The sequence below is a fragment of the Schistocerca americana genome, chromosome 4, assembly GCF_021461395.2.
Source record: "Schistocerca americana isolate TAMUIC-IGC-003095 chromosome 4, iqSchAmer2.1, whole genome shotgun sequence".
NCBI classification, from domain to species: domain Eukaryota; kingdom Metazoa; phylum Arthropoda; class Insecta; order Orthoptera; family Acrididae; genus Schistocerca; species Schistocerca americana.
In genome coordinates, this window is record NC_060122.1 from 149,454,861 (window position 1) to 149,472,140 (window position 17,280).

Here is a 17,280-nt window from a genome sequence, read left to right on the forward strand (position 1 = left end):
CTAGTAGGTTCTTATGATCTTAGGAGCACAAGCTGATGACTTTGCTCCTCTAGCTTACATATAAATAATGCTGACAAATAGATGAGGCTATCTTTAACACAGCAAATGTGGCTCCTAAAAGATACACTGTCTACCAAGGTTATATCAAAATACATGAATTTAATCAACACACACACACACACACACACACACACACACACACATTTTTACTATTGTTGCTACAGTATTTGGGGAAAAAAAATTCTTTTTAAACTGGAAAAGGATTAAAAAAGAGAGTACTTAAGTGTCTCAAGTGCCATAAGATTTGGTACAGCACAATCAACATAACTATTGTAATACTGTATAATGATGAAAAATAATTCAGGAGTCAGACAAGAATAGTGCCCATCTCACATTTCAATGACTTAAGTGAGAAAGACACACTCCTCAAGGTATAAAACTACAGCTATACATACCATTCTTTTGAAAATGCCCTACAAAGGTTACAAAACCTTAAAAGCAAAAACAAAAATACTGGGAATCTGCTGAAATGATACAATAACATCAAAACACTTCAGCACAATGTTATCTAAGAACATTAAAAACATTTAAACTGTCACAGATAAGTTACAATTTTAATGTGAACATGGAAAACAAGTTGCCCTACTTTTAAAGACTGTACTGAACAGCTTTGTCATACACAACTTTAGCAGTTGTGATACAGAAAGTAGCCATGAACAGATTACCATAAACTGAATTGAAATTTCTTATTAGCATATGGGGTGTTGAGGGTCAGATTGTACAAGCAATGACTACTAGGGGGGAGGGGAGGGGGGGGGGGGGGGGGGGGAAAGGCAGTGGTACCAATGTCCTTTACTGGTACAACAGAATTTTTTGCAATTAGTAATTCTTAACAATTTGTTCATAGTTCGCACTTATACCGTGACTGTCATTTCTATGAGCATTTGACCAAATAAGGAAATCTTCCTTCAGTCACAATATATTATTTATTACACATAACATTTTGGAGACCGTGACATCGTCAAATGCATTTTAGTGGAAGTTACATGTTTGATCCACAAAACAATAAACTGGTTAGCTCACAGTAAGGTTCTTTGTATGCAGTAACAGACAACATACAACACACAAAGAAATTTTACATTTATAGTTTGATGTCCAATGTGTATATTATTTTCAATTCTGTGCGCTATATTGTTCAATTTTGAACACTATTTTCATCTATATCACAATTTGCTAACAACATGACATACATTTTACCACTGGTACACTTGTAATGAATGTAAGCATATAATAACTCAAAGGTCTTATTTCATACAGCTAAGATACATCAGTCACAATTCTCATCGTAACTGTGTTGGTTATAGATGAAGAAAAGTTTTTCCTTTTTGAAGAAAACCAAGGAGCTGATTGCTGGGACTGATTGCTTTGCTTGGGTGTTTAGCTGAAATATTTCACGTTATTGTTGAAAAGTACAACAACCTTACAATGAGAGACTTAAACCATCTCACCATCCTACATACTGAAAACAAAGAGAGAAATTTAGGCTTGTTACAACAACTGAAAATATCCTCCAAAAGATGAAATTCATTTACCACACACTTGAACAAAATAGACTTTCAAAGTCACAACTATTCCAGCTATTTTTATGAAGTGCTTCAGCTCAACACGTAAGCTGTTAATTCCAGCAGTCACCCCGTCTGATTTTTTCAAAAAGTACAAAAATTTCTTCATGTATATCCAAAGCAGTTATTACACAAGTTGTGAATAATGTATGTTAGATGCATGAAGTATGACCTGTGACTTCTTGTTAAACACTTACATGAATTAAAAGTATAACAGTGATAAAATGTGTGACATGTTGTCAGTGAATTGTGATGCACATCAAAATAGTTTATGGAATTTAATGATGCAACACACAGAACTGTAAGTAAGAAACATTACATTTAATTTCCAGCCAAAGGTATAAAATATTTTACTGTGGACTAAGCAACTCACTGTTTCACAGAAAGGATATGTAACTTCCACCGAAATGCAGCTGATAATGAAGTTACAGTATTGGGAAATCATGGAGTAATAAATGATATCTTAAAGTGACTCAAAGGGGATCTAAAATACATAGGCAGTTCTATGAGTGAAAGAATACAAACAATACAAAAAAATCCAACTACACGCTGCACAAAAAGGCACAGGACCATGTCATTGCTCTGCATTTTCTGAATAAAGCTTTACTTCTACTTTACTTGCTCAAGCTCTATGATGTATTCAATTGTATTTCTAAAACTGTTGATAAAGTGTCTGTTTGTCAACTTCAGGTGATTATGTGGACTATCAGTTGAGAACCCTTGTAGGGCTTTAATTGTGCTGAAATGAGAGTACATATGCCAAGTAATGGTGTCACAGCTCAAGACCAACACTCCTACATGACCACTCATGTTTCACAAAGAAAATTTATGATCTGACTTTGCTCTTCCACCACCAACAAACATAATAATTTGAACATATCTTGTGTACGTTGTTTTGCAGCTGCAAATTGTATCAAATGTATTTTAATAATATTCCACCAGAGCTGCATATTTGTATATGGTATCCTTTTTTTTTAATTTTTTGCTACCAGTTTGAGTGTGGCTAATTTTCAAGTGGTACACAATAAGATCATAAATGTTATTTTTCAAGCAGCGTTCACAATTTTATTGTGTACTGCTCAAAAATAAAACAGCATTTATGATTTTATAGTGGACTGCTTGAAAATGAGCCCTGTTGAAAATGGGTAGCAAAAAACAGATATACATAAAAAGCAGCTCTGATTGAATATTATTACAATACCTTTTATATAATTATCTGAAAATCACAAGCAGGAGCTTCAGCAAAATATTTCAAGTTTTATCAACTAGCCATATCTGAGACAGTCGACAATAAAAATATGAAGAACTGTAGCTCAGTTTTTAAACTTGCATTCTTCATCAGTATTTGTGCCTGTATAATGGGCACAAATAAAAAAAAAATGTACTGGTAAGAAAAGGGGACTTAGTGTAAATGAAGACTTCTGTATAATTAGAAAAACAGAAATGGTAAACACAAAATAGGAGATGCCATCAATAGCTTGAAAGCTAGTTTCCTTGTCTGGGGAACAAAAGGAAGGTCATAACTGGGTAGTTAAGCTACCTTTGAATGGTTTAAGCTCCAAGTGCAATTCAAGTGTTATTTTGGAAACAATGAAAATCGTCAACTTTAGCTGGTAATAGCTCGAATTCACTAATAAAACTACTTTTCAATTCCAAAAAGAAACAACAAGCACCACTGCTGATAATCATGCCTCATTTACATCAAACAAAGTGATAAGCAAACACTAACAAATGAGTGTTCATAGAACTATTTGCTAGTGTTCATTACAATTCACTTTCACCTGTCAACACGGATTTATACTGGAGGGAATGGAAGAGAACACGAGGGACTGTATATAGAAGTACACCTGAATACTGTGATGCTATGGTTGGTTCTATCACAACCCTCCCTTCCATTTTTTGCACTAAAGTCATCAGCACACAGTTTTCATTTGAGACAATGCTAGTTACAGTCACAATACAAATTTTCTGATGGAATGCAAGTGCTCTGTTTGTAAAGAAGCAAGCAAATCAGATTTGAAAATGGAAAATATGGATACCCGGATATTTACACAAGTGGTAAACAACTGGCAGTAGTGCACTTCACTGTAACTGAGGGAAAATTGTAAAATGAAACACTAAATAGCAAAAAACAATATCAGAAAAAAAGGCTATTGCTTACACCCTGATTTTTAGAACTGTGTATGTTTACATCAGACATAAGTACTTTTTTCATATTTCTACAGCTGCTATAATATCTAAAATTGTTCCTGATATCTGTGATTCCATATGTGGAGACTTAAGGATGTTATTAAAATAGGGCTCTAAAAGTATAATCAATGTAATGCAAAAATGTACAAATTTAATATATGTTACTTGATAAAATTTCCTTTATAGTTTGTTGGAGGAGTGTAATTGACAAAATTTTTATTTCTCAGATATTACACTAAAACCTCTTAAAATAAAAGTGATACATATGTTATGTACTTACAGCAGCTACTTTCAATGTCAACCACAAGAATGATCAGGTATTTTGTGTATTTTTTATGTTACAGTAATTAACATAATAAAGACATATTAGTATCTTCATTTTTGGTTCCCGTCGTTCCTTAGACACTACAAGGTATTTCAAAGTCTTTGCATCAAACATCTGCACGAAAGTATGTCAAGATGACGCTGAAAAACCTGAACTGGCAGACACTTTTAAGACAGATGCCAACTATCCCATGAAAGCTTACATACAAAAGTTTTAAGAGCTATTTTCAAGTGAGAATCTAGGAATACACTTCAGCCCCATACCTATCACTCCCACAGATACAAGATTAGACTAATCACAGTGTGCACAAAATTGTTCTTCCTGCACTCCACATGCAAATGGAACCAGGGGAATCTCAAACAAATGGTACAATGAGAAGCACATTCTGCTATACAGTACACCATGGTTTGTAGAACAGACACAGATACAGAAAGAGAGAAGAAACATCTATCTACTGTAACATGTTTCTGTCACCATACAGCAACTGGCTACAGGTGAATGATTTGCATTTTCTCATTTCAGTTTATTGTCTGCATGTTGAAATTTCAGTATTGTACCAAAAATGAAAGTTTCATAGTGTCAAACTGACAGAATATAATAGGACCTACATAATTCTGGTATTTCTGGAGTTGCTACACAGTACCATGAGACTAAAAATTTGTCAGCCATCGTATATTATTAATGTTGTGTGATAAATTCGCAGAAAAGAGCTATTCAACAGCTCACATGCAATGGAAATATTTTAGACCTTTTAACTGCAAACAGGCCTGCCTTTATCGACAGTGTCAGTATGGAGACAAGGATCAGCGACAATGATATCACAGTAACAACAGTTATCAAAGTTAATAGATGTACAACTACATTTGTACTCTGCAAGCCATTACACAGTTCATGGCAGAGGGAACCGTGGGTCATTACTAGCTATTTCCTTTCCTGTTTCATTTGCAAATAAAGCATGGGAAAAACGACACACTATATGGCTCAGTATGAGCCCTAATTTATCTTTGTGGTCATCATGCAAAATTTACATTGACAACACTAGAGCTATTCTGCACTCAGCTTCAAATGATGGTTTGCTAAATTTTCTCAATCGTGTTCTACAAAAACAATGTTTGTCTTCTCTAGACTGATGCCCATTTGAGTTCACAAAGCACCTTCACAATACTTATGTTGACTGAAACTACTGTTAACAAATCTGGCAACACACCTCTGAATTTTTTTGAGGTCTTCCCTTCCTGCTGGGGATCCCGAACACTCCACCAGCATTCAAGAATGATCTCCTTTACATATGAACCACACTTTCCTAAAATTCTCCCAATAAACCAAAGTTTACCATTTCCCTTCCCTACTACCGTCCTTACGTGCTCATTCCATTTCACATTGCTTTGGAATGTTACATCTACATATTTAACTGACATGACTATGTTAAGCAGTAAACAACAAATTCTGTACTTGATCATTACGGGATTGTTTTTCCTACTCATCTGCATTATCTTAACATTTTTGTACATTCAGAGCAGGATGCCATTCATCACACCAAATAGAAATTTTGTCAATGCCATCTTGTATCCCGTTACAGACACTCAACGACAACAACATCCCAAACACCACAGCATCATAAGCAAACTGCTGGATTGCTGCTCCTCTGTCAGTCAGATCATTTACATATATGTAGAACAAGAGTCATCCTGTCACACTTCCCTGGGGCACACCTGACTTTACCCCTGTCTCAGATAAATACTCGCTCTCGAGGATAACATACTGGGTTCTCTTATGTAAGATGTCTTCAAGCCTGTCACATATCTGGGAACCTATTCCATATGTTCATACCTCCACTAACAGTGTGCAATGGGTCATCATATCAAAAGCTTTCCAGAAATCTAAGAAACTGGAATCTGGCTGCTGTCATTCCTCCATTGTTCGCAGGATACCATATGATAAAAGGGCAATCTGAGTTTTGCACGAGCGATGTTTTCTAGATCCATGCCGAGTTGTGGGCATAACCTTTTCAGTCTCAAGGAAATTTATTTCATTAAAACTGAGAATACGTTCAAGAATTCTGTGGCAACCCAGTGTAAAGGACATTGGTCTGTAATTTTCCAGGTCCGTTCTTTTACCAGTCGCTTGGGACTTTGCATTGGGAGGAGATTCACGATAAAACCATGATAGGTAATGGTCCAGTGCCAAAGGGTACACGCTGTAAAACCTTGTTTCCATTCGGACCTGGCAACAGCTCTCCCCCTCCCTGGTCACTTTTCTATCTCAGAGATGCATTTTACTATGTCCTCCATAAGGGAGCCTGTATGATACTCAAACAACAGTATGTTGGTACAGTCCTCCTGCATGAATGATTTCTTAAACACCAAATTTAAAACTGCGATTTTCCTTTTGGTGTCTTCTACTGCCACACCTGGCTGGTTAATGAATGACCGGGTGGAAGCCACCAACCTGCTTAGTGATTTTATGGAGGACCACAATTTTCTCAGGTTGTTGGTGAGATCTTCTGCTACAGTACAACAGTGGTAGTAGTTGTATGCTTCGCATATTGGTCTTTTTACAGATGTGTGAATTCCTACTAACTTTTTCCTGCTGTCAACTCACCAGTACAACCTGTTTAGAAGAAAATAAAAGAGCATGCCTAATCAGATATGTTTTACATGCTTGAAGAAGATAAGGACATGTCTTTTCTTCTGGAAACAGGAAACAAAATTTGGGCATATTTCTGCAATATGGAAATGAAGAATAAGTCTGTGGAAAGGCGTCATATCTTCGTCCCAAAACCTACGTAGTTTAACAGGCCATTATCAGCAGAGAGAGAGAGAGTGATCTTTTTAAGGATGACAAGGCCACCATCTCCCATGATTTTCTGGAATGCAGCTGTACAATCAACAAAGAGCAAAACAGGTGGATATTTCAAAGCCTAGAGAAAAAGGTCCAGAAATCTGAAAGTGATCCACATTCACTATGATTATGCAACAGTTCCTTAAGAACAAACAATTAACTGCCTATTGGCTTCTGTCTCGGGTTCTTCGGCCGACGTTCATCTAATGATTTTTCTGACGTTTCGCCAGCACGAGTGGCTGGCATTGTCAAAGCTTCACCCTCCATTGCCGGTGGTGAACTGGAGCCGAGCTCGCGGGCGCAGACTATATGTACCTGGCGCGCCAACGTCCGAGGGCTTCTCCGCGGTCATTTCCGGTGCGGTTCTCCTCTTGCTACCTGCGACGGTCGTTCGCTGTAGTACGGGAAGCCAGGATCCGTTTACCTTAAGGCTTTCCTCTTTCTTGTTCAAACTGTTAGCGTGTTTTTGTATTTCTACAGCTTCTCTGAACAAGCGCGTGTGATAGTGGTTCTCTACAGCCAGAACTTCCGTGTCGGCGAATTTTATTACGTGGTCGGTCTCATTCAGTGCGTGCTCTGCCACGGCCGATTTCTCCACCTGCCCCAACCTACAATGTCGCTTATGCTCTTTGATTCTGGTGTTAATGGATCGTCCAGTCATTCCGACAAACTTTTCCGCATGTGCATGGTATGCGGTATATTCCCAACATTGCAAGTGGGTCTCTTTTCTCCTTCGCCGATCTAAGACACTCTTTGATCTTCCTGGATCTGTTCATTACCCAAGATCCATAAGAACAACATTCCACTGAGACCGATCGTTAGCGCTCCTGGATCACCGACGTATAAACTGGCAAAACACTTGGCCTCTCTGCTCCAGCCACACGTGGGAAAGACTGACACATATATTAAGGACTCAGGACATTTCATTAAGAAGCTGAAGAAACTGAAACTTGCACCAAACGACATCCTGGTCAGCTTTGATGTTGTTTCGTTATTTACGAAAGTGCCACTCAGTGACGCTCTGGAGCACATCGCTTCCATTTTCCCGCTAGACATCAGAAAGCTCTTCCATGCATGTCTCACCACGAGCTATTTCACGTGGAATGGCAATTTCTACGAACAGCTGGAAGGCGTCGCCATGGGTAGTCCTCTCAGTCCAGTGGTGGCCAACTTCTTCATGGAACAATTCGAAGCACAGGCACTGGACTCGGCGACTTGCAAACCTAAGGTGTGGTACAGGTACATCAATGATACTTTCGTGGTGTGGAGCCATGGTGAAGAACAGCTCGGTGACTTCCTAAGACACTTGAACAGCCTCCATGCCTACATAACATTTACCATGGAAGTAGAAAAGGACAAGAAACTGCCATTTCTAGATGTGCTGGTCACAAGGGACGGCGAAAACCTGGGACACAGCGTGTATCGAAAACCGACTCACACGGACCGATACCTGCACAAACTGTCAAACCACCACCCGAGCCAGAAAAGAGGCATGGTTAGTACGCTCGTAACGAGAGCAGGACGAATATGTGAGCCGCAACACCTCAAACGAGAAATGCAACACCTGGAAACTGTCCTGAGGAGCAATGGGTACTCCACAAGTTATATTAGAAGTGTAACAGAGCCAAACACTCGGCGAAGTAAGGAACCAGAAAAAGAAATGTCGGGTATGGCCTTTCTGCCATACATTCCCAGAGTGACGGACAGAATCGGCCGTATATTGTGCAAACATGGCGTAAAGACGATTTTCAAACCGACAAGGAAGATCAAAGAGTGTCTTAGATCGGCGAAGGAGAAAAGAGACCCACTTGCAATGTTGGGAATATACCGCATACCATGCACATGCGGAAAAGTTTACGTCGGAATGACTGGACGATCCATTAACACCAGAATCAAAGAGCATAAGCGACATTGTAGGTTGGGGCAGGTGGAGAAATCGGCCGTGGCAGAGCACGCACTGAATGAGACCGACCACATAATAAAATTCGCCGACACGGAAGTTCCGGCTGTAGAGAACCACTATCACACGCGCTTGTTCAGAGAAGCTGTAGAAATACAAAAACACGCTAACAGTTTGAACAAGAAAGAGGAAAGCCTTAAGGTAAACGGATCCTGGCTTCCCATACTACAGCGAATGACCGTCGCAGGTAGCAAGAGGAGAATCGCACCAGAAATGACCGCGGAGAAGCCCTCGGACGTAGGCGCGCCAGGTACATATAGTCTGCGCCCGCGAGCTCGGCTCCAGTTCACCACCGGCAATGGAGGGTGAAGCTTTGACAATGCCAGCCACTTGTGCTGGCGAAACGTCAGAAAAATCATTAGATGAACGTCGGCCGAATAACCCGAGACAGAAGCCAATAGGCAGTTTGTCAACAAGTGGCCACGAAAGCCTCAACAATTTTGTAAACAATTAACTGCCAAACAGCTGGTCTGTGGTCTCTCATCCATCATACAGCCTAGATCACACACATTTGGACTTCATCCTTACTCCAATGGAGGATAAGGTTTGAAAAGAAAAAAAGGTCAGGCAAACATGGTAATAACATACAGGTGGTACCCATTCTCAGCAAGATACGTACATCATCAGTAGATCTAAAAACCACATGAACCGGTTCCAGCTTCTGGTTAATCAACATCAAACAAAATATGTAAAGCCATTACACATGACATCAGCATAAATATCAACTGCTCTACAACATAAAAAGATTAACCTTATTTATTTTTCTGGCGTCATATATAATGTATAGGATCTTTCTTTGGGGGTTAAAGTGTGCAAGGACTACTAACAACTAACACTATGAAAATCACAATTATCAAACAATAATCAATAATTAATACACATATATATTATCCTCATCAAAAATAATTTAACTAGTTAATTTACACATATCAAGCAAATGTACTGTGAAAGAGGAACAATGCCATTATATATGAACAGACCCTTAATTTGAATGGCATTCAAATTATGTAGTAGTAACTGTAAGTTTAATTCTCACCTTCATCAAATTCATGCGAATACTTGTCGAATATATCAGTTTTTAGAGTCTAACGGGTTACCGTCTCCATGTAAGAGCTGATGTCTGAAAAATAATGTATTAAGATTTACCAGGATCTTAACATTAGTTCAAATCTGACCATATTTTAGAACACATCATGAATGCATTAAAATACCATTTAGATAGTTACATCAATGTCAAATAGTAAGAGCACAATGCATTCTGGTCCAGCAACTCAACTCACTGTAACCTGCAAGCAGTAACCATAATATCAATAGTTTTTTTGAAGCATCAGGAGGAATAACAAAACAGAAGCTGATAAATTTGACAAATATCTTATGAAGCAAGCATTTTCAAAAGAAGTACTTTCATGTGTAAAAGAACTGGACATAAAAACCTGATTTAAGGAAACAGTAAGTGTTGTTTAAGATTTTGTGAGCTTATGTAGTGATTCCACAGTTATGAAAAAAATAACAAAGATCTTAATAAAGAAAACAAAAATAAAGAAAGGAAACAGATATTTACAGCCTGAAATGCAGTGTATTCCATAGTGTCAATGTCAAATATTACACAGTTGCAGTTATCTAAAACTAAGTGCTCATCTGAACATGTCCTTGTCCACAAAGGCTCAAGAGATATATTAGGTTCAACTACGCAAGATGGAACAATAGCCACAATCCTGATAGAGAACCAGAATATATAGTCTGTACAGTATTTTTTCCTTTAAGTCTAGTCCTGACAGAGCTAAATGAGCTGTTTTTCTACTTGCAACATGTTCACTGTTCTAAACAGTGCACAATACTTGTAAAGATTTATGTTGGGGATCCGCAATATACATGTAGCTTGCACTGTAAGTGTGTGTGTGTGTGTGTGTGTGTGTGTGTGTGTGTGTGTGTGTGTGTGTGTGTGTGTGTCTGACTATTATGTGGCAGAACAAATTTTGGACCACTGGAACAAGCCCTACTTTTTAGGTAGATATATTTTACTAAAATATTTGCATGCACAAAAGCTGTAATTGTCATAGTAATGTGTTTCATACACATGCCATGACGTAATACTGTTGGGAGAATTCTGATTAATTTATCTACCATAAAACATTGTTAACAACCAGAAATTATAGATTTTTTTGTGACAGTTCCAGAAGAAAGTGTGAACGCAGAGGTCACGTGTTTCATTAAAAGACCAGTTTTGTGTGTGCAATAGCAACTGCTGTACACGCAAAGTAACTTAACATAAAAATAGGGCAGCAGACATAATCATTCATTGAAACTAATACTTATTCGACCTCTCAGCATTCAGGGTAGATTCCAAAATATTTTTCCATTCTAATTTAATCTTCAGTAAGCAAATAATTTGCTAATTGAATTCTACTATTTTTGACTTTTTATCAGAATGCATAATAAATTGAAGACACGAAGATGAAAGTAGTAATTACAATTCACAGAAGAGAAGTTGTTCTTATTAACAGATGGACCTGAAAATTATTTCAAGGCTGCTTATTACATGACTGTGACACTTCTCTTAGTGCCACGCAATCTGGTGGTACCATTATCAGTTGGTGAGCAACCTAAAGAAATAAATAATGCTTTTTATCTTAGTTGCAGTCTGTATTTGTATGAGCATCAGTATGCTCTTAAGAATGAATGTCCACCAATTTCCCAAAACCAATGGTTTACTGTTGACCAGGATTCAGAAAAATCTGGGGAAAAAATAATGGATAAAACTCAACACCCATCCTGTGAGCAGCAGCACATGATGTGATGATAGGACAAGCAATCTGATTGGTGGGGGGAAAAGGGGGGTAAGAGAGGATGGGGTGGGGACAAATAGCACAGTAGGGGTGGAGGATAGTAAAGTGCTGCTTCTGGGAGCATGCAGGTATCAGGTAGAGAGAGCGTAGTGCAGCCACATGCAGTCGGTAGGTTAGATGGAGGGTAGGGGCAGTGTAAATGGAGAGAAGTACGAAGACTGGATGTGTTGGTGGAGTAGATGGCTGTGTAGTGCTGCTCTGCGATCAGAGAGGGAATAGGTGGGTGTAGGACAGTCATTAACCAAGGGTGAGGTCAGGAGGGCCGCATGGTACCTCTGCCAACTTATTCATGAGTCATCTAGAGGAATCCTTTCTACAAACCCACAATCCCAAACCCCTCATATGGTTCAGATTCACTGATGACATCTTTGTGATCTGAATCAAAGGTGAGGACCCCCCCCCCCCCCCCCCAACATTTCTCCAGAACCTCAATACCTTCTTCCCCTTTCGCTTCACCTGGTCCTCCTCAAACCAACAAGCCACATGCCTTGATTTTGACCTCCACCTCAAAGATGGCTCCATCAGTATCACATCAAGCATATCAACCACCAGCAATGCCTCCACTTCAAAAGCTGCCACCCTTTCCATGCCCAGAAGTCCCTTCCATATAGTATAACCAACCACGGCCATCACATTTGTAGTGATGAGCAGTCCCTCTCAAAATATACCAAGGGTCTCACTAAAGCCTCCACAGATCGTAATTACCCACCCAACCTTGAACAGTAATTGATCTCCCATGTCCCATCTCTCCAGTGATCCCCCACCTCCCGAAGTCCCATCATCTGGCTGCAGAGGAGCATTCCCCTCATGACTCAGTGCCACTCACGACTGGAGCAACTCAATCATATTCTCTGCCAGGGTTTAGACTACCTCTCATCATTCCCTGAAATGAAAAATGTCCTTCTCACTGTCTTTCCCTCGCCTTCAACAGGGGTATTCTGGCTCACACCAAATCTACAGAACCCCATCCCTGAACCCCTTGCCTCACAGCTCATCCCTACAACAGAATTAGATACAAGACCTGTCCCATACATCCTCCCACCACCGCCACCTACTCCAGTCCAGTCACTAGCATCGCCTATCCCATCAAACGCAGGGCTACCTGTGAAACTGGTCACGTGATCTCTAACCTGAGCTGCCACCACTGTGCTGTGTTCTATGTGGGTCTGACAACCAAAAAGCTGCCTGTCCACGTGAATGGCCAACAACAAACTTTGGTCAAGAAACAGCTGTCCCACCCAGTTGCTGAGCACACTGTCCAACAGAATGTTCTTCATTTTTATGACTGCTTCACAGCCTGTGCCAGCAGGATCATTCCTACCGACCCCAGATTTTCTGAACTGCACAGATGGGAACTGTCCCTCCAATACATCCTACTTTCCCGTAAACCTCCTGGCCTCAACCCTCGTTAGTCATTGTCCTACACACACCTATCCCACTCCTTGTTCCCACTACAGCACTACACGACCCTCTACTCCACCAACGCATCCACAGTCTTTTTACTTCTCTCCTTTCCAGCTGCCCCCCCCCCCCCCCTCACCCTCTGTCTAACCTCCCAACTACACCTACCTGCCCTACCTTCTCCCCACCTAGTCCCTGCATGCTCCCACAAGCAGCACTTTATCGCCCCCCCCCCCCACCCCTGCCCTTCTACACTCCTGGAAATGGAAAAAAGAACACATTGACACCGGTGTGTCAGACCCACCATACTTGCTCCGGACACTGCGAGAGGGCTGTACAAGCAATGATCACACGCACGGCACAGCGGACACACCAGGAACCGCGGTGTTGGCCGTCGAATGGCGCTAGCTGCGCAGCATTTGTGCACCGCCGCCGTCAGTGTCAGCCAGTTCGCCGTGGCATACGGAGCTCCATCGCAGTCTTTAACACTGGTAGCATGCCACGACAGTGTGGACGTGAACCGTATGTGCAGTTGACGGACTTTGAGCGAGGGTGTATAGTGGGCATGCGGGAGGCCGGGTGGACGTACCGCCGAATTGCTCAACACGTGGGGCGTGAGGCCTCCACAGTACATCGATGTTGTCGCCAGTGGTCGGCGGAAGGTGCATGTGCCCGTCAACCTGGGACCAGACCGCAGCGACGCACGGATGCACGCCAAGACCGTAGGATCCTACGCAGTGCCGTAGGGGACCGCACCGCCACTTCCCAGCAAATTAGGGACACTGTTGCTCCTGGGGTATCGGCGAGGACCATACGCAACCGTCTCCATGAAGCTGGGTTACGGTCCCGCACACCGTTAGGCCGTCTTCCGCTCACGCCCCAACATCGTGCAGCCCGCCTCCAGTGGTGTCGCGACAGGCGTGAATGGAGGGACGAATGGAGACGTGTCGTCTTCAGCGATGAGAGTCGCTTCTGCCTTGGTGCCAATGATGGTCGTATGCGTGTTTGGCGCCGTGCAGGTGAGCGCCACAATCATGACTGCATACGACCGAGGCACACAGGGCCAACACCCGGCATCATGGTGTGGGGAGCGATCTCCTACACTGGCCGTACACCACTGGTGATCGTCGAGGGGACACTGAATAGTGCACGGTACATCCAAACCGTCATCGAACCCATCGTTCTACCATTCCTAGACCGGCAAGGGAACTTGCTGTTCCAACAGGACAATGCACGTCAGCATGTATCCCGTGCCACCCAACGTGCTCTAGAAGGTGTAAGTCAACTACCCTGGCCAGCAAGATCTCCGGATCTGTCCCCCATTGAGCATGTTTGGGACTGGATGAAGCGTCGTCTCACGCGGTCTACACGTCCAGCAAGATCGCTGGTCCAAGTGAGGCGCCAGGTGGAAATGGCATGGCAAGCCGTTCCACAGGACTACATCCAGCATCTCTACGATCGTCTCCATGGGAGAATAGCAGCCTGCATTGCTGCGAAAGGTGGATATACACTGTACTAGTGCCGACATTGTGCATGCTCTGTTGCCTGTGTCTATGTGCCTGTGGTTCTGTCAGTGTGATCATGTGATGTATCTGACCCCAGGAATGTGTCAATAAAGTTTCCCCTTCCTGGGACAATGAATTCACGGTGTTCTTATTTCAATTTCCAGGAGTGTATTTCTTCCCCTCACCGATCCAGCCTCCTCCTTACCCACACCATCCAGATTGCTTCTCCCATTATGTGCTGCTGCTCGCAGTCTGGCCTCGGCAGCCAGAGACTGTGGTCATGAGTGTGAGAGTTGCATTTGTTGTGTGTGTGTGTGTGTGTGTGTGTGTGTGTGTGTGTGTGTGTGTGGTTCCCCCTACCCCCCCCCCCCCCCACCCCAAATTAAATGAAGACCTTTTTGGCCAAAAGCTTGCTTGTTTGACAGTCTTTCTGTTGGGCCTATCTGTGACTCAACATCCCCGCTATATGGCGAGTGGATAAAATTGGGTTTTAATGGGTTTTACTGTCTTATTTTTGACAGTTAGTTAAATTTAAATTCCCATAGTTAATTTATTCAAAACACTACACTATCTATTTTACTACTGCCTGTTTAAAATTACTTGATAGTTTGTGTCTGCCTCTTGTCGCTGCAGTGTTGCCACACTGGTCACCGGCAAGCACGTGGTAATAGGTGACATAAAAACACACAAATCGCTTCACAAATGCTGTTAATGTGCGACATGGAGCACTGTTTGAAGTGGACGAAACAGGTATGCTAGAAATGCAAGATACTCTGTTGACAGCTGACTTTAGATGACCAATAACTAAACTGCAACAGACGACGGGTTTTGCAGCTCTGAACTGAAACTCGTGTCCTAAGCTAACCACAATCTTGTGATGTCTAAAGTATCAGAGAGCGGAGGTCAACAATCTGGGGCAGAACTGAAATCATTATCACTTTGTTGACCACTATTAAAGCTAACCACTATGTGCAAACTCGTGAGAGAAAAAGTTCAGGTTTAGCACTAGAAGCCACCTAATTCCTTGCTGTCACTGATTGGCTGAAACTATCCTCTTACTGGCTGCATGAACTGCCACTTTACCAACAGCTGAGAAGTCTTCGTTGGCACTTGGTTGCAGATTATAGACAACACAGGCAGATTCCAGATGAAGAAAGAATGGTGTGTAGAAAAATAGCAGAAAATAAAAATGTCAATACAACAATGAAAATGGCACACAAAAGAATTAGAAACAAAAAAATTACATTTAGATCAGTTAATTGAATAAAAATGATGAACTCTTTTGATTATATTTAGCCATAAAAAGATTTGTGGTAGCAGACGCAGTTTGAACCAACAACATGCACCACGGCAAGTTAAAATACTAACCATTGTGCTAAGATATAACACTCAGTCAAATTGTTCTATGTCTACCTGTAATAACCCAGTGGCAATGATTAATTGCACCCTTCAGAAACTAAAGTTTCATGCAATGTCGTGCAAAGCTTATTTAATGCAAGTTGATCTCTGTGACTATGACAAATGAACATGTGAAGCTGAATCACGTCTTGCACAGAAGTATGCAGTGGTGTTTAGAAGTATACAGTGGTGTTTAGTTAGTGCTGTGTGTGAAATGTGTGTGTTTCTTTAGCATCATTATGTGTGTTTTGTTTGTGGTGTGGTTATGGAAGTGGAAGTGAAGTGGCCAACTGTTCTGGCAGATACGCAACAGCAAATGGTTCGGGTGTGATTTTGAGTGCTTTGAATAGTAAAAACCACACCTCCAATGCGTGAAGTGTCAACTATCAAGCAAATTTTAATCCAACTATAGTGCTTCTTTTCTCGTCCTGCCAGAACTGCATTCATTGAGAGAATCTCCTCCACCTATGGGCTTGTTTGGTCAAAATTAAGAAATTATTTAGGAGAGAAAAGATTCGAGAAATTACGGAAGATATATAACTTTCTGCAAGATTCCAAAAAATAGTACTTTACATCCATTTCAGTTTTACATCAGGTTACAGTTTTTTAAAGTGTTAATGTTATTCAGCAGTGTTCCATACACTGCAAGAAAAGTTAGAAGACAATATTAACAAAATATATTCTTGTGACAGTAAATAGCTGCCTCCAGTAAATACGACCACTCTTATTGTCTTAAGGTTAACTATATAACATTTTGTAACCCTGATGCTGACGAAACTCTGGAATGTAACTTATGGTTTCCAATGTACACTTTTCACAACTCTTCTTGTTTGAAGCCCTTCTCTTAGCACCAATGCAACCACTTTCCACAATGTGCACCATGTGGTCTAAACTTTCAACAAATTCTGATTTGTTTAATCTCAGCAGCTCTATTTCAGACCATTCTTTCCCTCCCACCGTTTTACTGTCTTTCTTACTGTTTTTGGTCTCTCTTTTTAATTACCAAACAGTTATTTTCCTCTTTTTAATGTCTCTCTACAACTGTACTGTTTTGATGATTCCATCCACTCACACCTGTGATACCCTTTCATGTTGAACACATGTATGTTTATATGTCTGTATTTTACCTTGTATTAGGCTGGTAAATCCTACTGTATTATAAGTTTATCATTGGGTGGATAAATTAATATAC

At 41.0% G+C, this 17,280-nt stretch overlaps 1 protein-coding gene across 2 annotated transcripts in view; it reads right to left on the reverse strand.

Moving 5' to 3' along the window:
* Window positions 1-17,280, reverse strand: part of LOC124612472 (arginine/serine-rich protein PNISR) — a 39,615-nt gene that overhangs the window by 4,153 nt on the left and 18,182 nt on the right. Inside the window, exon 2 of one of the 2 annotated variants that reach the window (XM_047140701.1) lies at window positions 9,975-10,058. The exons of the other annotated variant lie outside the window; for it this stretch is intronic. Coding sequence (XP_046996657.1) covers window positions 9,975-9,989 — 15 coding nt within the window. The 5' untranslated portion in view covers window positions 9,990-10,058. The remainder of the gene's footprint in view (window positions 1-9,974; window positions 10,059-17,280) is intronic. 2 annotated transcript variants of the gene reach the window in all.